At 37.1% G+C, this 24867-nt stretch overlaps 1 protein-coding gene across 9 annotated transcripts; it reads right to left on the bottom strand.

Annotated features, from left to right (window-relative positions):
• Positions 1-11049: 11049 nt before the first annotated feature.
• LOC136254529 (uncharacterized) lies at positions 11050-14315 on the bottom strand. 9 transcript variants are annotated; one of them, XM_066047255.1, is made up of 10 exons: positions 13582-14315; positions 13320-13527; positions 13106-13268; positions 12879-12983; positions 12747-12828; positions 12569-12627; positions 12480-12508; positions 12297-12429; positions 11785-11849; positions 11050-11725 (listed from the first exon to the last, which is right to left on the bottom strand). In XM_066047255.1, exons 5-10 carry the CDS (start codon positions 12778-12780, stop codon positions 11650-11652), a joined length of 396 nt encoding a protein of 131 aa, XP_065903327.1. In that variant the 5' UTR covers positions 12781-12828; positions 12879-12983; positions 13106-13268; positions 13320-13527; positions 13582-14315; the 3' UTR covers positions 11050-11649. The 9 variants fall into 9 exon arrangements, 8 of the variants coding, with proteins under 8 accessions (XP_065903327.1, XP_065903328.1, XP_065903324.1 ...); XR_010700544.1 differs by having other exon boundaries at positions 12297-12389; positions 12569-12624; positions 12745-12828; positions 13320-14310; XM_066047256.1 differs by having other exon boundaries at positions 12569-12624; positions 12745-12828; positions 13320-14311.
• Positions 14316-24867: the final 10552 nt, after the last annotated feature.

Genomic DNA, 24867 nt, shown 5'->3' with positions numbered 1-24867 from the left:
AACAAATCGGCCTGTAGAGAGATCAGCTAGAAGAAATTACCTTGTAGAGAGTTCAGCTACAAAGAAACCATCATGTAGAGAGTTCAGCTGCAAACAAATCACCTGTAGAGAGTTAAGCTACAAACAAATCTCCCTGTAGAGAGATCAGCTAGAAGAAGTCACCTTGCAGGGAGTTCAGTTACAAAGAAATAAATCATGTAGAGAGTTCAGCTGCAAACAAATCACCTGTAGAGAGTTCAGCTAGAAACAAGTCACCGTGTAGAGAGATCAGCTAGAAACAAGTCACCTTGTAGAGAGTTCAGCTAGAAGAAGTCACATTGTAGAGCTTCAAAGAAACTACCATGTAGAGTTCAGCTGCAAATAAATCACCCTGTAGAGAACTCAGCTACAAACAAATCGCCCTGTAGAAAGATTAGCTAGAAGAAGTTACCTTATAGGGAGTTCAGCTATGAACAGATCACCCTGTAGAGAGTTCAGCTACAAACAAATCACCCTGTAGAGAGTTCAGCTACAAACAAATCACCCTGTAGAGAGTTCAGTTACAAAGAAACCACCATGTAGAGAGTTCAGCTGCAAAAAAAATCAATCACTCTGTTGAGAGTTCAGCTAGAAGAAGTCACCTTGTAGAGAGTTAAGCTGCAAATAAATTACCCTGTAGAGAATTCAGCTACAAACAAATCACCCTGTAGAAAGATCAGCTAGAAGAAGTTACCTTGTAGAGAGTTCAGCTGCAAAGAAACCACCATGTAGAGAGTTCAGCTGCAAACAAATCACCTGTAGAGAGTTCAGCTAGAAACAAGTCACCCTGTAGAGAGATCAGCTAAAAACAAGTCACCCTGTAGAGAGTTCAGCTAGAAGAAGTCACATTGTAGAGAGTTCAGCTACAAAGAAACTACCACGTAGAGAGTTCAGCTGCAAACAAATCATCGTGTAGAGAGTTCAGCTAGAAGAAGTCACCTTTTAGAGAGTTCAGCTACAAAGCAACCACCATGTAAAGAGTTCAGCTGCAAAAACTCAATCACCTTGTAGAAAGATCGGCTAGAAGAAGTTACCTTGTAGAGAGTTCAGCTACAAAGAAACCACCATGTAGAGAGTTCAGCTGCAAACAAATCACATATAGAGAGTTCAGCTAGAAGAAGTCACATTGTAGAGAGTTCAGCTACAATGAAACTCCCATGTAGAGAGTTCAGCTGCAAACAAATCACCCTGTAGAGAACTCAGCTACAAACAAATATGCAGTGTAAAAAGATCATCTAGAAGAAGTTACCTTGTAGAGAGTTCAGCTACAACGAAACCACCATGTAGAGAGTTCAGCTACAAACAAATCACCTGTAGAGAGTTCAGCTAGAAACAAGTCACCCTGTAGAGAGATCAGCTAGAAACAAGTCACCTTGTAGAGAGTTCAACTAGAAGAAGTCACGTTCTAGAGAGTTCAGCTACAAAGAAACCACCATTTAGAGAGTTCAGCTGCAAACAAATCACCCAGTAGAAATTTCAGCTATGAACAGATCACCCTGTTGAGAGTTCAGTTAGAAACAAGGAATCCTGTAGAGAGATCACCTAGAAGTATCGCCTTGTAGAGAGTTCAGCTACAAACAAATCACCTGTAGAGAGTTCAGCTACAAACAAATCACCCTGTAGAGAGATCAGCTAGAAGAAGTCACCTTGTAGAGAGTTCAGCTATAAAGAAACCACCATGTAGAGAATTCAGCTGGAAACAAACACCCTGTAGAGAACTCGGCTACAAACAAATCGCCCTGTAGAAAGATCAGCTAGAAGAAGTTACCTTGTAGGGATTTCAGTTACAAACAAATCACCCTGTAGAGAGTTCAGCTACAAAGAAACCATTCTGTAAAGAGCTCAGCTGCAAACAAATCACTTGTACAGAATTCAGCTACAAACAAATCACCCTGTAGAGAGATCAGCTAGAAGAAATTACCTTGTAGATAGTTCAGCTACAAACAAATCACCCTGTAGAAAGATCAGTTAGAAGAAGTTACCTTGGAGAAAGTTCAGCTACAAAGAAACCATTTTGTAAAGAGCTCAGCTGCAAACAAATCACCTGTACAGAATTCAACTACGAACAAATCACCCTGTAGAGAGATCAGCTATAAGAAGTTACCTTGTAGATAGTTCAGCTACAAACAAATCTCCCTGTAGAGAGATCAGCTAGAAGAAATTACCTTGTAGAGAGTTCAGCTACAAAGAAACCACCATGTAGAGAGTTCAGCTGCAAAGAAATCACCCTGTAGAAAATTCTGCCAGAAACAAATTGCCCTGTAGAAAGATCAGTTAGAAGAAGTTACCTTTTAGAGAGTTCAGCTACAAAGAAACCATTCTGTAAAGAGCTCAGCTGCAAACAAATCACCTATACAGAATTCAGCTACAAACACATCATCCTGTAGAGAGATCAGCTAGAAGAAGTTACCTTGTAGATCGTTCAGCTACAAACAATTCACCCTGTAGAGAGAGCAATTAGAAGAAGTCACCTTGTAGAGTGTTCAGTTACAAAGAAACCACCATGGAGATTTCTGTAATCAATATAATATTATGTGACCGGATTTGCGAAAAGGGGTCTTCCACACACATCCAATTCCGTAACCGTTGGAGACCATAACTCAGTATTCAAGTAACATATTAACCTGAAAATTTCACCACGTATTCAGCTATAGTGGTGCTCACCACTGTCCAAAATTCAAGGCAATAGCTCTTTCCAATCTGAAGTTATCAATTGTCAAAGTTGGCAAATTGGATGTGTGTGGAAGACCCCTTTTCGCAAATCCGGTCACATATGTATTATACAGTATATATAATTTGTACATTTACTGATAAAATATTTAAAGTACATCTACTTCATCTTTTCTTCTTCCTGTAGTAAAGAAAAAGACATAGGTTAAAAAAGTCCCAAAGCTGGCCATAGGCCGGCTTTGGGGTATACAAATACAAAAAGAAATGAAATCTAATCCAAAACAGCCAAGCTGTAAAAAAAGTGTGCGGCCCTCAGAAAGGCTATGGTGAAAAAAGATGCAAAATCCAAGGTGGCGGCCAAGAAATGGCTGTGATGGTAGGTTAATGGTAAAAATTTTAATAATGACAATTGAGCTGAATTTTGTGAAGTGGCACAAAATTCACCTGAATTGTCATTATTAAAATTTTTACCATTAACCTACCATCACAGCCATTTCTTGGCTGCCACCTTGGATTTCACATCCTTTTTCACCATAGCCTTTCTGAGGGCTGCACACTTTTTTTACAGCTTGGCTGTTTTGGATTAGATTTTAGCTTTCACAATGTCTCAAAGTTCACCAAAATTGATTTATAGCAATTTTATAGGTACAATTTGTAGCGCTTTAACTAAAACACCAACTTTTAGTCAAAAGTATTTAAAACAGCTAGGTTATCTGATTACTGAAGCTAATAAAAATCTCTTTGGCAAATATTTTGTTGACTACAGGGTTAATCAGGAACTTATTATACTATTATTATAGCATTTGTAAGCAGTACAAAACAGTCTTTAGCCACCTGGATACACTTGGTACAGTGATAAGACACTATCTCAAAGTAAGAGGTACCCGGTTCAATTCCCACTACAGGCAACTTTTTCGTTTGTTTTTTAACCACTTTTAAGAACACGTTTTATGAAGGCCTTCAGAGGCCAAAAACTACCATAATCAGAAATCAGTTGTAATAGGCTGTGGCTAGCAGATTATTTAATCTATTCAGTTTACATTTGGGGGGCTGCATCATACTACAAATCACATCCTAAACAAAACAATGAGGTTAGAGCCTTAGTGCTTCCCTGTCTGATCAATAGCTTTATTTGACTTGTGTACACTGTAAATATACAAGCTGCCAATTGAGTATTGGTGAATGTAAAATAGGGTAGCAAATATTGGATTAATACTGTGTAACAGAAGCTACACCTGTACTTTTCGTATGTTAAATAATAGTAAGAAACTAGAGTTGTATTGATTCCACCTTTTTGGCTTAGTTGATATCCTTGTCTATATCAAAAAATATCCAAAGCCGAAGTTAGTCGTAAAAATAATTTATTATGAGATGCATTAAATTTGCTTATAAAACATATATTGTACAAATGTTTATAGGCATCCACCCTCACCTATTTCCTTAGCCATTCCACGCTGAATCAAATCATCACTGTCCTCCAATACCTTAATGAACTTGTTGTAGATCTCTGTCATGTCCAGCTCTAAACTCATAATCAACACCTCATCAAGAAAGTATAGCATTCCGTCAATCTCTAGCTCTTTGACGGCAATTTTCTTTTTCTGCTCTAGTGTTATCACTTCGTTGGAGTAAAGCTGTGGTAGCATTGACTTGATTGGCAACCTGACAAGCTTATCATAGACACATTTAATTTTCTGTGCTGCCTTGGCACAATCAATGGCACCTGTACACAAAAGAATGTAAAAAAAACTTTCTTCTGGTCACTGCATAAAACTGCAATCTAAAGTGCCATTATTCAAAGAAGTGGTCACATACCATTCAGGTGATGGTTTCATTAGGGTCAGTATAATTGCTCTGTTAAAGTGTTTAGATGATTTTTACGTTCTAATGTACTTGCCTCCTAGAGAATTTTCTATGTATCATACCACAAGCAATATTTATTTAAAACCTTTGAAATTCAGATCTTGAAAACTTTCAAATATTTTATGCTTTGAAAATAATGTGCTATAGAAATTTAGACTCAACATCAGCCATTGTGGGTGGAAAATAAATCTCATATACTCCACCTTGTTTTCTAATCAAGACACACGGTAGTGTGTCGTGCGGCCCAAGAAGCCGGCGCGCAACCCCGTGAGTATATTGATAGGAAGAAACAAAACGCAATTTTCGCACCTCCGTAGCCCTGTGCTGCCTTGATGAAACAAGACAAATTTTGCTGTGTACATTCCCTCCAACTTCAGTACTCCACATTCCAAATTTGAGCGAAATCGCTTCAGGCATTTCTGAGATATACGACTTCAAAAATTGGCTTAGTTTCTTCGTTTTTTTTTCTTCTTATTTTTCTTCCTCTTTTCGCACACTTACAAAAACTGCTATAAAACGCGAACGCGTTATCCGATTGCCTTGAAAGTTTGCACACAGAAGGGGGGTATAAAGGCGCATCTCGGTACCAACTTTGGCTGAAATACCATAAACAGGCAGAGTTATGAGCGATTATGCACGAAAAATAACACCAATATGTTGTCACGCCTACAGGGTAAACCGCGTATGGGAAGAAGCTGAAAGTCAGTGGGTGAATAGGTTAACTATTGAACCTCAAACCTTTTGTGGTTTGAAAGAAATCGAGCTAAAAACCAGGAAGATACAGCGAAAAAATCAACAGTGTGTAACAATTACGCAATCGAGATTAGCTAATTTTTTTATTATTATTATTATTATTATGCTTGCCACGCCTACCAGATAAACCACTTGGGGTAATGCTTTGAAAATCGCTGTACAGATGGAGTTATCATCTTAGGAAGGCTCTTCAATGGTGTAGAAGAATCAGACTTAAAGCCACGGAGTTATAACACGAAATCCAACTTGGTGTAGCAAGTGCGAGATCGAGATACTCTAATAGAGCAGTCATCCTAATAGAGCAGTCACCCTGAACAGAATTCAAGAGATCAGTTAGAAATAAGTAACCTGTATAGAGATCAGCTACAAACAAATCACCCTGTAGAGAGTTCAGCTACAAACAATTCACCCTGTTCAGACATCAGTTAGAAGAAGTTTTCTTGTAGAGAGTTAGGTTACAAACAAATCACCCTGTTGAAAGATCAGCTAGAAGATGTCACCTTGTAGATAGTTCAGTTACAAAGAAACCACCATGTAGAGAATTCAGCTACAAACTAGTGACCCTGTAGATACATCAGCTAGAAGAAGTTACCTTGTAGAGAGTTCAGCTACAAAGAAACCATTCTGTAAAGAGCTCAGCTGCAAACAAATCACCTATACAGAATTCAGCTACAAACAAATCACCCTGTAGAGATATCAGCTAGAAGAAGTTACCTTGTAGATAGTTCAGCTACAAACAAATCATTCTGTAGAGAGATCAGCTAGAAGAAGTTACCTTGTAGATAGTTCAGCTACAAACAATTCACCCTGTACAGAGCTCAGTTAAAAGAAGTTACCTTGTAGAGAGTTCAGCTACAAAGAAACCACCATGTAGAGAGTTCAGCTGCAAACAAATCACCTGTAGAGCGTTCAGCTAGAAACAAGTCACCCTGTAGAGAGTTCAGCTAGAAGAAGTCACATTGTAGAGAGTTCAGCTACAATGAAACTCCCATGTAGAGAGTTCAGCTGCAAACAAATCACCCTGTAGAGAACTCAGCTACAAACAAATTATGCAGTGTAAAAAGATCAGCTAGAAGAAGTTACCTTGTAGAAAGTTCAGCTACAACGAAACCACCATGTAGAGAGTTCAGCTACAAACAAATCACCTGTAGAGAGTTCAGCTAGAAACAAGTCACCCTGTAGAAAGATCAGCTAGAAACAAGTCACATTGTAGAGAGTTCAGCTACAAAGAAACCGCCATTTAGAGAGTTCAGCTGCAAACAAATCACCCAGTAGAAAGTTCAGCTATTAACAGATCACCCTGTTGAGAGTTCAGTTAGAAACAAGGAATCCTGTAGAGAGATCACCTAGAAGTATCTCCTTGTAGAGAGTCCAGCTACAAACAAATCACCTGTAGAGAGTTCAGCTACAAACAAATCACCCTGTGGAGAGATCAGCTAGAAGAAGTCACCTTGTAGAGAGTTCAGCTATAAAGAAACCACCATGTAGACAATTCAGCTGCAAACAAACGCCCTGTAGAGAACTCAGCTACAAACAAATCGTCCTGTAGAAAGATCAGCTAGAAGAAGTTACCTTGTAGGGATTTCAGCTACAAACAAATCACCCTGTAGAGAGTTCAGCTACAAAGAAACCATTCTGTAAAGAGCTCAGCTGCAAACAAATCACTTGTACAGAATTCAGCTACAAACAAATCACCCTGTAGAGAGATCAGCTAGAAGAAATTACCTTGTAGATAGTTCAGCTACAAACAAATCACCCTGTAGAAAGATCAGTTAGAAGAAGTTACCTTGTAGAGAGTTCAGCTACAAAGAAACCACCATGTAGAGAGTTCAGCTGCAAAGAAATCACCCTGTAGAAAATTCTGCCAGAAACAAATTGCCCTGTAGAAAGATCAGTTAGAAGAAGTTACCTTTTAGAGAGTTCAGCTACAAAGAAACCATTCTGTAAAGAGCTCAGCTGCAAACAAATCACCTATACAGAATTCAGCTACAAACACATCACCCTGTAGAGAGATCAGCTAGAAGAAGTTACCTTGTAGATCGTTCAGCTACAAACAATTCACCCTGTAGAGAGAACAATTAGAAGAAGTCACCTTGTAGAGTGTTCAATTACAAAGAAACCACCATGGAGATTTCTGTAATCAATATAATGTGACCGGATTTGCGAAAAGGGGTCTTCCACACACACCCAATTCCATAAACGTTGGAGACTATAACTCAGTGTTCAAGTAACATATTAACCTGAAAATTTCACCATGTATTCAGCTATAGTGGTGCGCACCACTGCCCAAATTTCAAGGCAATAGCTCTTTCCAATCTGAAGTTATCAATTGTCAAAGTTGGCAAATTGGATGTGTGTGGAAGACCCCTTTTCGCAAATCCGGTCACATATGTATTATACAGCATATATAATTTGTACATTTACTGATAAAATATTTAAAGTACATCTACTTCATCTTTTCTTCTTCCTGTAGTAAAGAAAAAAACATAGGTTAAAAAAGTCCCAAAGCTGGCCATAGGCCGGCTTTGGGGTATACAAATACAAAAAGAAATGAAATCTAATCCAAAATAGCCAAGCTGTAAAAAAGTGTGCAGCCCTCAGAAAGGCTATGGTGAAAAAAGATGTGAAATCCAAGGTGGCGGCCAAGAAATGGCTGTGATGGTAGGTTAATGGTAAAAATTTTAATAATGACAATTTAGGTAAATTTTGTGAAGCGGCACAAAAATTCACCTGAATTGTCGTCATTAAAATTTTTACCATTAACCTACCATCACAGCCATTTCTTGGCCGCCACCTTGGATTTCACATCTTTTTTCACCATAGCCTTTCTGAGGGCCGCACACTTTTTTTACAGCTTGGCTGTTTTGGATTAGATAATCATTATACTCCACGGTTTTAGGCACAATATAACATATGCTGAAAAACTATGCTTATCTGATGAGTATATGCACTACTAATGTGCAGTGAAGTAAAGAGAGTGATTACTTGTGCCACACATCCATTGCATGGTTGGAATGGTGCTAGTGTTATCATGAAAAAAACAGCTGCTTTTGCTGGCACTACAGCAGAAACATGGCCAACATAACTAATCTGTGTGTAAAGTAAAATAGAGTCTAAAGTACACTTATGGGACCAGAGGCTTGCGCCAATTAAGCCAGCATAATTTCGAGCATAATAGGCTAGCAAAAGCATCAAGCATTATGCCAGCATAATAGGATGATTTTCAAGAATTTCAATTAAAACACACGATGCACTTGCCAAAAATACTGCACAACATAAACACACTGCACATTATTACTTCATTTCATATCAAAAAACCTTGTAGTGTTATTATTATTACTACTATTTCTTGACTGATTATTCACGAAATAAGATCGAGATACTCTAATAGAGCAGTCGCTTACTCTAATAGAGCAGTCAGGAAATGCAGATATACTCTAATAAAACAGTCAGCTTTTGAGCATAATCTTGATTCTGAAGACATAATTTTGAGCATAATAGGCTGGATTTTTGAGCACTGCATAATTGGCTCAAGCCTGATGTGAAGTCTGTGGAATTTATAGACCCCTTGGACCTTCAGGTTTATAAATTCCATACACTACAAATTGTCCCTGTATAACTATTACTTGTGAATGTACACATGCCATATTAAAAGTTTCTATGGTCCATTTTGTTTACTATTTATATATTATAGTTACGTATGCTGGTACCACATGTAGCAGTAGCAGACCAAAATATTTAATGTTGTAGCAATGATAATTGTTTTCAGCTGCTAAACTCCGGCTACTGAATATTTACTTGTAGTCATACAACTAAAATGGCCTCTTAGAGCTCAGTAAGAACATATACTCAGGTCTCCCTAGTTTGACATGTTAATTCATTGCTGGTGATCTGGAATAGTATTAGATTTTGATATCATTTCCAGAATACCCATATAAACCCCTCTAGATCCACTACTGCTGTCACCAGTAGTACTGTAATGATAATAATTTATCAATATAATGACCTTAATGAATTTTGCTCCATGGTTAGCTTGCCAGTTCAACTATATCAAAGCACCATTACTAGGTTCTTTAAATAAAACTAATTATTGATGTGTGCCTGTAATTTTGACTGATCATACAACTGGTATCTTGAAAAAGCTAAGTGATGTTATTCAAAGTGTTGGTTGTTCTTAGCTATTTGCTTTGCTGATATGTTAATGTGATTATTGCTCTAAATGATATCAATTCTTATACCAGTACATATACATTACTAAGTTATATTTCAGTGATGATCAAGTGTGATATCTGCTGCTTTAACATTCAAGCAGATTTTAATGCAATTATCCAATTAAAGCAATTCCTTTGTTGTTTCACCTTATGAGAACAGCAGTATATTTTAGTAACATTTTATACTTCCTTTAACTGCATAAGAAGGATACATAAGCTATATTACAAAACTTTTTTCTTTAGACATAAAATATACCACATGGAGGAACACTCAGAGAGACAGCGAGTAGAAATTAGGTAACAACTGTGACATACTGTAAGTAAAATTAACAACACAACTATGAGTATTTGGATCTGATTTGAAACCCTGCCCTCAGTCTGATAATTGCTGTTCTATCATACAGTATGGTGGTACTGTATATTAGAAGGTTTGCACTTTCTCTCACAAAAACAACTATTGACCAGAAACCAGCCTCACAAGTATTGGTAGTATTAGTTATGTATAAACAAGCCCAAAAGTGCCTTAGTACATGTATGCCCTGATATGTTGCTACAAAATAAAATAAAATATTCTGTGGTATATTCTACTGATATTTGCGAGCTGATCAAAGACACCATTTGTAGCATGTTCTAATGCACTGGCTGATAGTTTTCAAACCTGGGATTAACGATTGTTTACCCTATCAATGCCAATATACTACATATAATATTTGTTTTATTTAGTAGTGTAATTAATTGAGTATGTGTAATAAGCAGGACTCAAAAGGCATTCACTTATTTAAAGTTTTGTACGTACTGTGGTATGCCAAAAGACACCTCTCAGGCCAAAGCGATGTCAAACAGTGAAAAATCAATCCCGTAGCCTTAGCCATTATCACGTTACATTTTTCTGAAGGAATCAGACAGTCAGGCATTCAGGCAGTCAGTCAGTAGAAAATTCCGTTAGGTACAGGCATTGTTAATTCAATTATTTCTGTGAGCTTATCATCTGCAAAGTTGACATTAAGAACTTGCATTAGAAATTAGTGCATCATTAATGGATGTTTGTTTATTTTAAGCTTTGAAGGTTTGGATGCAACCTTGAAACCTTAGATGAATATCACATGTGGCCATAGTTACTGTGTATCATGTAGTTGTAATGACATAATTTTGAGTGTATCAAGACTCACGGTAGTGAGTCGCGCGGCCAAGAAACTACAAAGCGCACGCCCAATTAAAAGACGCGCGGCCACTACTGTGAGTTATTTACGTGTAGGGCCGGTTTCGCAATATTAGTCCTAAATTACGCAACATCTCTCAATAGATTTGTATTGCGTTACGTGATAAAAAAATCTTTAGGAGTCGTCATCATAGTTTTCTTGCGACCTCGCTAAAATAAAAAAGTAACCATCGCAAAATAAAAAATAGGCGTATTTCACTTTATTTCTCTACCTTATGTTACAACTACTGTCACGTTATACCAGTCAACATAGTCGTGTTTGTATAGTCCATCTAGCACTGACATTATCCAATCGTGGTTTGCCTATACGCGTATTTTCTTCAATCAAACCTCTAATCCCTACAATAACTTTTAAAGACACGATGTGGACACAAACTCTAATGCCTGATAAACAAGTTGTGACAGCGTGCTGAACCGTAAGTTCCCTAGGGATGGCGTTTTAAGCAGAAATCTTTTAAATTCCATTTAGTACCACACCCCATGCGAGCGTTTATAAATCGCCAGTTGTCTTATGGTTTGAAGAACAAAATCACTAGCGAAGGTGCTTTAGCATACTCTTCAATTCTCTATTTACATGTAATTTTTAATAGATTAACCACAAAGGCCGGTAAGGTGAATACAAAAGGTAACAAGCTTTTAGGGGTTACCACCTCTATGTAGTGTGTACCATGTAGCTTGTGTTGTGGCTTTCATTAAGTATTATGCACACACAAATGGTGCAACAAAATTTTGTAATGGATTGCTCGAATGTGGTTCGTGGTGTTGTGGCTCGAATGTGTTTCGTGGTTTGCCAGTGACCATGTATGAGTTGGGGTTGTTCCACACAACTTACACAATATTCAAATTTCATGATGGCCATGATAATTTCTTGCCATATGGTAAACATACAACTATGTGTAACAACGTTAATTAACATCACATCAAGACTTGACTAAAAATAGTTCCAACAATAGTGATGATTTCTTGTATGTCAGCATGACGATACTGAGACCTGTAAAAGAATAAGCAGGCACTGAAGTTAACCTTAAATTAAACACTCATGCAACTGACCTGGAACATCGGTCGCAATACCAAAAACACTTGTTTCGATATCTGATGACACAATCCAGCAGGCACTGAATTAAAAGAGAAATGTACAAAAAATCAATATGCTGGGCTGTGTCAATAATAGTATAGATAATCAAAATAAACAAAAATTATATCCCAGGCTAAGTGAATGAATAACATAACTGTTGGGTAAGCATGTTAAACCAGAACATTAGGACATTAGTCAAACCAGAACATTAGGACATTAGTCAAACAAAAGTACGCTATCACAACTTGGTCATAATACAATGTTTGTACCACTGGACTTCACACTGGTTGCCCAAAAATTGTGCCATTCCGGGACAACAGCATAATATTATGAAACAAATAGTTACTACAACACAGAAGGCTTACTGTTGCACTGTCTACACTGATATACCATAATTTTAAAAACATAACAAGTGGGCATTAACTACAATACACTTAACATCTGGGTACTAGGAAAAAATCACTAACATCACAACATGTAAACTGACCTGGAAATTAACACCCTTGATGCCACTACAGTCTACACTGGATACTTGCTCGAACCCATCAACACTATGCCTGATACATCTGAGTAGACTGACCTGCAAATTCACATCACTAGTATACAGTGATAATTGATAACTACAAAAACAACAATTGCAATAATACAGTTCTTCTGTACGTCAACTGACCTGAAATTCATGACACTCAATACCGAGACCTGTAAAAGAATGAGCAGGCACTGAAGTCAACCTTAAATTAAACACACATGCAAACTGACCTGGAACATCGGTCGCAACACCAAAGACATCTTCTGATGAAACAATCCAGCAGGCACTGAATTAAAAAGAGAATGTGCAAAAAATCAATATGCCAGGCTGTACCAATAAAGGATGAATAATCAAAATGAACTAAAAAAATATATATCACATATGCAGGTTAAGTGAGTAACATAACTGTTGGGTAAGCAAGTAAACCAGAACATTTGGTCATTAGTCAAACAAAGTACGCTATCACAAACTGGTCACTGATAATTGATAACTACAACAAGAACAATTGCAATAATACAATTCCTCTGAACGTTAACTGACCTGAAATTCATGACACCTGTATCTTTGTTCTTGCATGGTCTCAACTTACATATGTACAATGATCACATTCAACTGCTAGTGGATAAACCGGTATGACCAGATGGCCTGCAAAAACCAACAAGCAGGCGTTAAATACAATACACCTAAAGCCTGGAATATGAAAAATATTATATAAGCACTATTCCACACTGATATAATAATAAATTATAGGATGTTGTGGAACTTGCCTAAACATGTAAACTTGAACATGAGGACAACTGCATAATCTGGACACTTGGAATTGTCCAATACCTGATGAACCGCAAGTAGGTACTAATGACATTCACTTCAACATTTTATTCCAGCTGGGTGAATATCTTGTAACTGAGTAAAAAGGTGTTTATTTTCCACCTGCAACCAAAGTTCTACATTTCCGTGGTTGGGTGTACATAAACGGCTGACCTGGAAAATCAGTATGCCATAGGGATATGAAAATGGTTCCTTTCCTTCTGTTGTGACATTACTTACAGCTGACTGGTAAATGATCATCGATGTCCCCATGGACCCCAACAATGAGTATACCAATAACTTCACAAGTTGGAATGAATTTCCTTTCAACATGTGGTGGAATAAATTTCCTTTCAACATCTGGTGGACAGGTCCAAAAACCCTATCGCACAAACACGGTGAATCAGTGTGTGGCGATGTGACACGTTGCACAAACTTCACTCCTCGTTTCGTTAGCATCAAGACCGGCATATGTCATAGAGTCCCTCAGTATTCTTGACTCTTACTTTTTCAAGCGTTGCTCAAGCGATGTAGTTTCTCACGAGGGGCTCGAGTTTCTCAGTAAAGTCGAGCCGATTAAAGTACGCCTCACCATCCAGTTACATTCTTAAAGCATTCAATTTAAAACCACGTATCACGAGTGTCCGCTTAAGGTAATTAGGGACTTTCCACGAGATTTCCCCTAAATAGATCACGTGTTAGTTGTCAATCTGGTGGTATACATGGTTCAACAATGCGGTAAGTGTACTTTATTATAGTATAAGCTGTCAATGAATAATCGTTTGTGCACTGCTAAACTAAGTTATTTTTGTGTGATAAGCATGCTTGAGGAAGAGTCTGGGGGACGAGACTAATGTTTTGACAGCAGTTGATGATGGCCAGGCAAAGAACTGCGAGAAGAACTACTATGATAGTATGATAGTAGGGAAAAATTCCCACCCCTATAGCTCTGCCTAGGGGCATTAACTAGCATTATCTACAGCTACTGTATGTTGCTGATATGTACATTCAGGCCAAGAATAAAGGTGAAAGTGGTAGTAAGGCTCAATCCTATTATTCTGCCTAACAGGCAAGGGAGTCTGAGACTGTGGGGGCATGCTCCCTCAGGAAAGTATAAGTACTACAACTATTTTGTTTTAATTGCTTCATCAAGTATAAAAATTTCAGTCAAAAGGTGATGATTGATCTCTGGTCTTATGCACTGGTTGGAGTGGTTGTATCAATACTGCACTGTGACATCCTTGAGGGGTTAGTGCTGGCATTGTCCATGGCAATGCTATTTCATCTCCCCGAGTCTTGATGATTGAGTCCTCCATTCCTTTCTCTGCTGCTCCAATCCTGAAGTTGTGACCACGGTGACGATCGAGGCTCTGGTCTTGCATCTATACTGTACTGCAACACCCTTGAGGGGTTAGTACCGGCATTGTCCATCGCAATACTGTTCCATCTCCCGTATACAAGTCTTGATGGTTGAGTCCTCTATTCCTTTCTCTGCTGCTCTAATCCTGAAGTTGTGACCAAAATATTAAAAAATGGTTATAACATGATAAATTATTATGATGATAACAATTACAAATGTATTTATAGCTGTGTAGCAACTGTGAACTAATTAGGCACTTGCAAGTTTAATTAGGTGTCTGAAGCATTTAACATGCACAGATATGAGATATATTCATCACGTGCAGGCAGTAAAGATAAATTTACTCTAATAGAACAGTCATACTACACCGTAAATTCATACTTCCAAATTTATGGTGTTATGAAACAATCATTATTATGTATGGATTTTACTGACTCTCCAAGATAATATTCTGCATTAATGTTAATTGCTCATTTCCAAAAAAATTACCTTTCACTGACAAAAATGAGTGATATCCACCCCAAAAACACCTTCGCTGTAAAAAAGGCGCGTCCAAGAAACTACAAGTACCTGGAACCCAATGTAAAAAACAAAAAGAAAAAACAGCTTAGCTGAAGTGAAAAGTAACTGGTAACTTAAAGAGCTGATATCTGAAGCGGCCAAGAATACAATTACTAAAGTTTAATCCATGCAAGAACACCTTGGCTATAAAACAGGTGTATACATGAAAGTAACTGGCAACTGAAATGGCTGATATCTGAAGCGGCCAAGAATGAATGGTCATATACAACTAATTCAAAAATTTAACACTGAACCTTTATAATTCAGCTGTGTTCTATATTCACTCTTGCTGCATCGTAAAGTAATTTCTTTTAACTCTAATTGGCTGGTAATTTTGCCGCCTTTTTTTGCTCTATTATACTGACTATTAAAAAAGGCGGCCAAATTACCAGCCAATTAGAGTTAAAAGAAATTACTTTACGATGCAGCAAGAGTGAATATAGAACACAGCTGAATTATAAAGGTTCAGTGTTAAATTTTTGAATTAGTTGTATATGACCATTCATTCTTGGCCGCTTCAGATATCAGCCATTTCAGTTGCCAGTTACTTTCATGTATACACCTGTTTTATAGCCAAGGTGTTCTTGCATGGATTAAACTTTAGTAATTGTATTCCTGGCCGCTTCAGATATCAGCTCTTTAAGTTACCAGTTACTTTTCACTTCAGCTAAGCTGTTTTTTCTTTTTGTTTTTTACATTGGGTTCCAGGTACTTGTAGTTTCTTGGACGCCCCTTTTTTACAGCGAAGGTGTTTTTTGGGGTGGATTAGAACTTACAGTATTTCTACAGGTTTTGATATTTGAATTTTTATCATTTTGATTTTGTTGGTACAAAAAGAACAAGATGTATATATGTGACTATATTTTGGAAAATCATACATTTGGGCACATGCAAAATTTGTGAGAATACTCAACTGAAACTTTAAGAGACTTTAAAATAATGTTTTTTGTAGATTTTGATAGGACAACTATTCAGCCTTCTTGCTATGAAATTTTAGACCCATAACTTCATTTTTCTAGGAGATATACTCAATTATATCAGAATGTGTGGTGGTTTCACAATGAATGGGACATCAAGAAATGGGGTGATTAAAAGCAATGTATACAGGTTATTTGAAAAGCACAAAGAACACATGATTAAACTCTCAAGGACCTCTTTTTATCTTGTAAAAATGGAAATCTTTGTCAACAAAGTAATTTGTCATCTATTTGTCATACCAGATCACTGTACATGTACAATACCATAAACTGATAATGAAAAGTTTGTTTGTTATGTATCAGACAGTAAATTAGCCATATCTTTAGAATGCTTCAATGTATTATTACAAATTTTTAACACAAGGTAGATAACCACTCAGTGTTTAATCGTAGCTATCAAAAGAAATTTTACCAACGTGTCAAAAGGTATGGTTTTCCAAAATAGGTTCACATATACCTGCGCTACAAGACCTTCTTCAAGTACAACCATAGTGAATTATAATGTAAGAATTCTTTCTCTACAGCTTGTTTAGCTTCCAATTGCATTTTAGTGGTGGGTGTGGTCATTTGTGGTGCAATCTAATTCGCTTTTCAGGCAACCATGCAGTGGATTTGTGTACTGCTAGCTTCAATTACTTTCTAGTGTCTCGAGCTGACAGGGGCATTGCTAGCCACTATTTGATGGTTGGGAATTACATCAATCTCAAGAACCAACAATATAGTTATATGGCACTTATCAAAAAATACATTTGACAAGTCGATCGCACTGAAACGAAATCTTTTGCTGCCAGCACTATCCACACTAAATCCTACTAAGGCTTATCACTAGTACTGTGGCTTAGAGATACAGTAGACTTCTACACTTCAAATCCATTTTAAATTTCAAATTTAAACCGAGCCAAGGAACGTGGCAAATGCATCTACATACAGATCCCTTGTTTGAAGCCATGGTGCAACAAATGAGGTATACATTTACACTTTACACTATTAAAGTAGGGTTGTTTGTGTGCTGCTGTGAATCTTCGCATGAATCTTAAGCTGCCTTGTCCATCACGATTTCCTATGAGGTGTTTGGCATAAGGTTTCCCCTTAAGCTCCCCAGCAAGTTGGATGATGATTGCGTCTTTTGCTTCCTCAATATCTTCAATGATTTTGTCAATGTGTGTGACATCCAGAACTACTGTTGGTAAAAATTCAGAAATATGAGCAGTTCTACCCATTTCATGGCGAACAGACATCACTGTCTGCAGCCAGTGGTGGATCACCTTGAAGTGGGTAACTTTTTGTGATGATTGGTGAACACCTAGTCTTGCTTCAATTGGGCCAAATAGGTTGCAGGAAGCCTTGAAGACAATAAAAACCAGGTTGTTTCTTCTGACGAAAACTGTGTGAGTAGTGATGTATTCTCCTGGCCTGCACAATCCCAAACAACAGCAGTGAACTCCTCTTCACTGGTGATCTTGAAGGCCTTGGCATGTTTGATCTCCTCTATTTTGACCTCAGGTATTTTAGCACTGCTTTGGACATCAGCGGCGGATCCAGACTATTAAAAATGGGAGTTCAATTTTGGAATTGCAACTTCAGCCTAGCTGTAAGTTGAAGACCGAAAAAAAAAGGTCATCACCTGCTGACAACAGCTGCCCCTCACCATAGATACCCTTACCAACTATATTTCCTTATTTATATCTAGATACATAACTTGCTACACTGCTCCTCAAAAGACTACTGTGACTGCTCTATTAGAGTATATCGATTTGACTGCTCTATTAGAGTATCTCGAGTAAGAGAGGCTCTTTCAAAAGGGGGGTTCCATGGAACCCTTGGAACCCCCCCTGGATCCGCCCCTGGACATTGACCGAGGCTGCAGGTCTGGATGGGCTACTGGAAGGGTGACATTGGATCAACCTGCTTCTTTGCTGCAATGTTCAGGTTTTGGCAAAACTTTATTTATAACTTCTCTGCCATTTCTTTAGCTGACCACTTGCACCAGTTGGTGGCATAAATAGTGCAGATATGGACATCTGCACCTTTAGAGGCAGCGTTTTCTTGGAAGGGCTCATTGAACTATGTTCCTATGAGGCATGTTTTACCAGAGTTCACTGAGCCAAACACTGAGGAGTCAGAAGGTGGCAGACTTTGCTAATTCATGCTTCAATGCTAGTCTGTAGGCTTTTCTTTCTTGCTCAGTGACTACAGATATATAGAATGGTACATATTTCTTGAAGCTAAATTGTGGAGTGAAAAACCCTATTACACTACCGTGTACAATCTGTTACGGCTCACAACAAAATTTTATTCTTGGCTGATTTAATGCATATTTCAGAGGATTCAAAAATATGTTGCTTAGGAATTGCTATCTTGGTAGTTTTGGAGCAACACAATTTGCTATGTATTCCTTTAAATAACACAGAGCATAGAGTCTTTTACAATGATGATAATCATAGCACAGCAATTATTTATTATACCAATGGCAGCTTGTCATACAGTATATAGCCTCACTGTAAAGATATTGATTTCCTCTCACACTTCATACTAGGAGGAAAATAAAACAACTAGTAACATCTCATGAAGACATTAAAGAGAAAACCAGTAGCAATTCTATATGAGCTTTCCAGGCTATAGGTGCAAGGAGCCACTTAATGTTAAAGGTATACCCCACAAACTATTCCAAACACATGTGACTATTATAGTAGAATAGTTGACATCTTGTGGTTGTTCTATTAGGGTATGCTGATTCTTTAAGACTTGTTGAAGCAAACTGATTTTCAAACACTAGTATTCAAAGCTGTACCTGTTTTTATTATTATTATTAATTTAAATTTTTTAATTAAATTTATTTATTTGTTGATGTAGACAAATTGATGCATCATACGATTTTAGTAAACTACAATTAAATTCCACATTCTAAACATTTGTAGATGGTACAATAATAATACCTTGTGTATTAGGTGATCCAGTTTGATTGTCTGGTAATGACCCTCCCAACATTTCTTTAATCTTCTTCTTGTAGTCCTAATATGGGAAAAGTAATCAACAAAACTGAAGAGACTCCAGATACTTTTATACATCAAACAACTACTTTAATAAGGAACACACAACAGTTCATCACAGCATCATCCCAGTATTTGGCTCACATTATTAACAAGTGCAAATATTCAAAACCGATTGAAATATCCCCTGGATTACTGTGTGTAATTGATGTTAATTGCTTATAGCTTTGCATTTGCTTACTAGATAGCTAACCTATTATCAATCATGGGGTTAATAAAACATGGGCTACTGTACTATTGATATTACTTATCTATTCTCTGTTCTGAAGACATGTTTGGGTTGATTGTGGATAGCTAATGCAGCTAATCTGTTATGAAGGAAAAGTTAGGTAAGATTTTGGATGAAGTTTTGGACACAAAAGTCTAACCTCCATGACTCCCACTAAAGTTACAGTAATACAGCACTGTACGATTCTATTATACCAAGTTATTTGCTACCATGGATGAAATAAAGCACATGAAAACAGTAATTTCAAAGCAAAATGATCAGCAACTGATGTCTTGTTTGCCTGAATCTAGTGGTGTTTTTAATCTCACACTTAGCCATTGATTTCTGACATGATCTGTTGTATACCACTACAGTCAGTAGCAAAAGAGGATCAAAATGGTTTTTAGTTTAAAAAGCACAACCATATAAGATGAAGAGCACAAAGGTGCCAGCTCAGAAAATGTTGAAGAGCTTGCTTCCTCAGTGCCTTCAAACAGTTAACACTGTGTTGTCCTAGGTTTGATTTCTCCTGATGCAGTGCTTGAAATAAGCAGACAAAAATGCTAGGACATAGCACCTAAACTAAACTATTTTTGATCAGACATTTGTAAAACTTGTTCAGAGATTGAATACTTTTACCATGAAAAATTATTATATTAAATCTGATATACATTTGTCTGAGTAAATTTTATACTAATTTTGGTTGGACATGATGTCCGACCAAAATAGAACATGTTCAGACAAACACCAATTTTGGTCAGAAAATGTCAGATGTCCGACCATTATTTCAAGCACTGTAGGCTGTGTCAACCTTTTCAATGAAAAGCTGCTTTTGTGTCACTTAAGATATTTATGACATACACTTTAAAATCTGTTTATGCTGAAAAGTGAAAATACAAGAATCTTTATAGTTTTGTACTTATCAAGCAAAACGACTTATGCAGTTTCAAGAACAAGATTCTGTTATTAAATCAGTCATTAGTTACATTTTATTAGAAAGTACATGTTGAATAATGTGGTGGCTGGAAATCTTTCTAACATTAATTGTTATCAAGTTTACACAGAAGCAAGAGTGCACATAGTAGAACACCACCCCTGCAAGCATCCCTATGCAGGGGTGGCTACAGGGCAGTTTCTGAGGATTCAAGGAAGATTGAAATACAATAATAGAGCTATCACCCTAATAGAGCAGTCACCTTGATAGAACAGTCACCCTAGTACAAAAGCCAAGCATCCATTAATATAATACACTGTTGGAATAAATTATTACCCTTAAATTCAAATTCAGAAAATCTAATTTCCTTTGGGAAACATACTCTGACTCCTATGGTGTTCTACTATGTCACAAAGGAAGCGTCATTATCATCACCAGGAATTATGGATTATTACTATAATTGGTTGCTATGTTCAATCATTGAATGCTCAGCTAGACAACACAACTTACTTGGACTAACTTTCTAAACATCAGAAATGAGGGATTTGAATAAAGTATACTATGATAAAGTATACTATAAAGTATACTAGTATACTATGATTTGAATAAAGTATACTATTAAGTATACTATGATTATTACCCTCATAGTATACGTAATAGTTGTATCATGTACCCGAGTGATTTGCCTGATATGTACACCCAAGCTCGAGGGCCGTTAGGCCCGAGAGCGTGGGTGTACATATCAGGCAAATCACGAGGGCACGTGATACAACTGATATGTACCATGTAGGCTAATAGCCTACTGTGGTGGGCGACTAATCACCCAAGCCAATACGAGGCAACCCGCTGGATTTATTATATAGAGAGTCTTGTAAAATTCGATTATGGGTCAGCAGCAAGTAACATTGCAGTTAAGTTTGTTAACATAAACGGGAAAATCCTATGAATATCACGGAAACACTCAATTTTGCAATTTAACAAGTGTTTCAAAGTTGCTACATCGTTTAACCACTGTTTACAATGTTTTCTAAACATCCAGAGGGGTAAGCTTCGCTGTAGAGTGATTACCTCGTGATATACGAAAAGTGGGCGTGGTACGTAATCAAACACGCGGACACGCGATTGTAAATTAACCATGACACTAGTTCTCACCTTAAACTTCCATTTGTCAACTCATGGGGTGGTAAGGGTGTCGAATCGCCTTCGTATGAGTGCTGTAGAATGCAAAATTGGGTTCATGGTTTTCATCACGTGAGTAATAATAAACTCCCACAATCGAATACTGCCAGGATTCTTATAAAAACAAACAACGTTACGTCATCAGATATATCAAGGCCATGGTACATTTAAATGTATCATGGCCAGCCATGGTTTATTTTAAATGTACCATAGCCAGCCATGGTTTAACTTAAATGTACCATGGCCAGCCAGGGTTTATAACATATGTACCCTGGAATTTGGCTTTGAAGTTAGGTGGTTTCATGGTACATTTAATAGTTATACCATGGCCATGAGGGATTTGCCTGATATATCCCCACGCCCTCGGGCCTGCAGCCATTGGGCTTGGGAATATATATTAGGCACCATGGTATAAGTCCCGAACCACAGGATGATATCTAGATATTTCCCTGTGGTCAGGGCAATATGTGAAATATAACCCTGTGGTTTCCTTTTGTCTGAGGTGTCAAGTGCATGTGGTATATGTAGATGTGCAGCTTAATGCGTCACTGCATGCAGAATTATAGATGCTTATAAAATGCTTATAAAATGCTCCATAAGATGCAGACCAGCTGTTCTTGCTCTTGGATTGTAGTAATACTGGGTTGCTCTTGAGGCACTGATCAAGTGTGCCAAATATGAATGTTGGTACTAGCTGTACAGAAACATTGTAGAATGTCCTTATTCCGAGAACATACAGTACTCAAAAAACCCATCATAGCTGAAAGTGTAGCAGCAACATGTACCATATCTTGAGACATAGCTATATAGCACTTAAATGCTACTATTTCTTTTCTGTAGGCATTGTCTGCCTATGAAAGTGTTGATAACTACAAAGTGTTACATCAACACGTTATATTGAGGTGTTGTACTTATAACACATAGTGCAGACTTTTAACAGAAATGCTATTGGAAAGTTTTTATTGGCTTTGTAGATTTTCAATGTGCACTAATACACTATTTACCTTATAAATAACTGCCTACACAAATTATTCACTATCACAAATTTCTCTAGATACAACAGAATGTCATACTGTACCTCATCAAATTTGCTGATGTCCATTTTGAGCTCCTCCACTATGCACTTCACTGTACTGATCTTCTTCTTATCAACAGCATCATGTAGGGGAGTTTTGTGTTTCTGTAATGATAACAGGTTAAACACCATCAGCATTACTGTATTATATTAGTAATATTGTGTACTTTATGTTTAGTTTGGTAGGGGAATTGTTTACCTTTGTAGCATAAGCTGCTATAAGGCATACAATATAATATAAGTTGAAAGTTTTACAGATTTTGCAAACTAGCTATCGTACTACGCATACAGGTAGTTGTACCAGTCATTAGATTAACTATCAGAAATGTCATATATCAGTTGTATATTTTATCGGATTGATACTACATGTCATAATAGCAGCAGATACAGATATATAATTTGATACATAGAAATATACATGTTAATGTATGTGTATAGTGTACATAATAGATGTGTTTCTATTGTTGTTATTGAGGTAACATCATCAATTGTTGTAGTAGTAGTATTAATGACACTACAATCCCACACATTAGTCCTTGATACTGTAGTTCAAAGTTGTAATGGGGTATGTGCTTTACTATAACAATTGGCTACATTTATTGGTCTGAGGACATTATTATACACCAGCTATTGGAATGTTACAAACTCTTATATCAGTACAACACTAAAAGGAGTGAAATTTAATGCCAGCTAATTATAAATTCCCTTAGTATCACTTTCTAGGTGATCTATAACTTCTGTTGTACATTTTAGTAGCCACTGCACTTATCCTGTAGTAGCTCTTAAGTAAACAGGAACAAGATAAACAGGTCACTCACAAACTATCATGAGTATCATCACACACTTTTTGATGGTTGATATAAGTACTCTTCAATGTACTACTTACAAGGAGAAGCAGTAAAGAAAGGAATTCTGCTACTTTTTGCATGTCTTGAGTGTCTGAAAATCAGACTTGAAGATGACCACTTCAATTAACTATCAACAGGTTAGCAATGTTTGCTGTATTGCTGCAGAATTGCTCCAGTATGAGACTGTTATATTGTGAAACTGTACATTGTTGTTGTGATTATTCACCCGAAATTTTTGCACAAGTATAACTATTACACCTTATGGCTATATACAGTACCAGACAAAGTTTTCCAACATTAACTTTGTGTTGTTCATTCCTTTAATATTGTAGCTATATGCTTTCAAAACTAAAACACACATTGAGAATCAAAGAATAGCTTTTAGAATTAATTGCCAGTGCTGCAAAGCATCGAGATACTCTAATAATGCAGTCACATTAGACAAATGCGAGTTTGTGACCAGGTCTGCGAAAACAGTGCATGTGGGCACAAACTATACACAACAGGTATTATCTCAGTAGTGGAACAGAATATTAAAGATTGCATTCAGTAAATTGCATAATAACGTCAATTAAATGCTTACTTAAGAGCTGAAAATTTTATTGCCATATCATAATGGTATAAAAGTTATGAGATGTGAAAGTTTGAAAAAGTAAGCGTAAAAGGCATGAAGTGCTATGTCAGCATAATACTAGCATATTAGGCAGATATTTCAAGTTAATTCTATGAAATTGATCAGTACTCCCTAACAGAGCAGTCAGTGGAAATTACTGACTGCAATGGAGTACTAAAACGCATTGTACATAGTTCCTTAGATGCAGGGGCGTTGGAGCAGGCCAAAGCGTGAGGGGGCCAGGCCAGCTGTAAGCTGAAGACCAAAAAAAAGTAACTACCTGCTGATAATAGCTGCCCTCCACCAAATATACCTCCTTATTTATAACTACACATACATAGCTAAGTAGCTTGCTACACTGCTTCTCTGAATACTGTGACTGCTCTATTAGAATATCTAGATCCTGACTGTTCTATTAGAGCAACTCGATTTTTTCTTGCAAACATTGTCCCATAAAAGTGGGGGGAGCATAGCCCCCCAGGCCCCTCCGTCTCCACCGCCTATGCAGTTAGATCGATACTCTATTATAGAACAGTTCCTTTGTAGTGAAATACTCTATTACAACATTCAGTGATTAAAGTATTCCAAGAACATTTTTGTTAACCTATGTAGGTGCACAATTTAAGCATAATGGGAACAATGAAGTGAAAATTTTGGGAAAATCCTGAAAGTATTATAGACAAAACTTTGAGCATCTTTGACTCAGGCCTAGAATTGAATCATTTAAAAGGATTTAATATTGTTGCAAAACCCTGACATGATAGCACAACCCTTAGTTTTACAGTATAAAGCACTGCTTACCTATGCATTAGTAAATATTTGTTTTGTCACTTTTATGGGTCTAACTATAGAAACCGGGATGCCATCTTGGTCTCTTAAAATTTCAGTAATGAAAGTTATGGGCATTTGTTTACCTC

Source organism: Dysidea avara, chromosome 4, assembly GCF_963678975.1.
Source record: "Dysidea avara chromosome 4, odDysAvar1.4, whole genome shotgun sequence".
NCBI lineage: Eukaryota > Metazoa > Porifera > Demospongiae > Dictyoceratida > Dysideidae > Dysidea > Dysidea avara.
The sequence above is the reverse complement of the archived record's forward strand: the minus strand, read 5'-3'. Positions and strand labels throughout refer to the sequence as shown.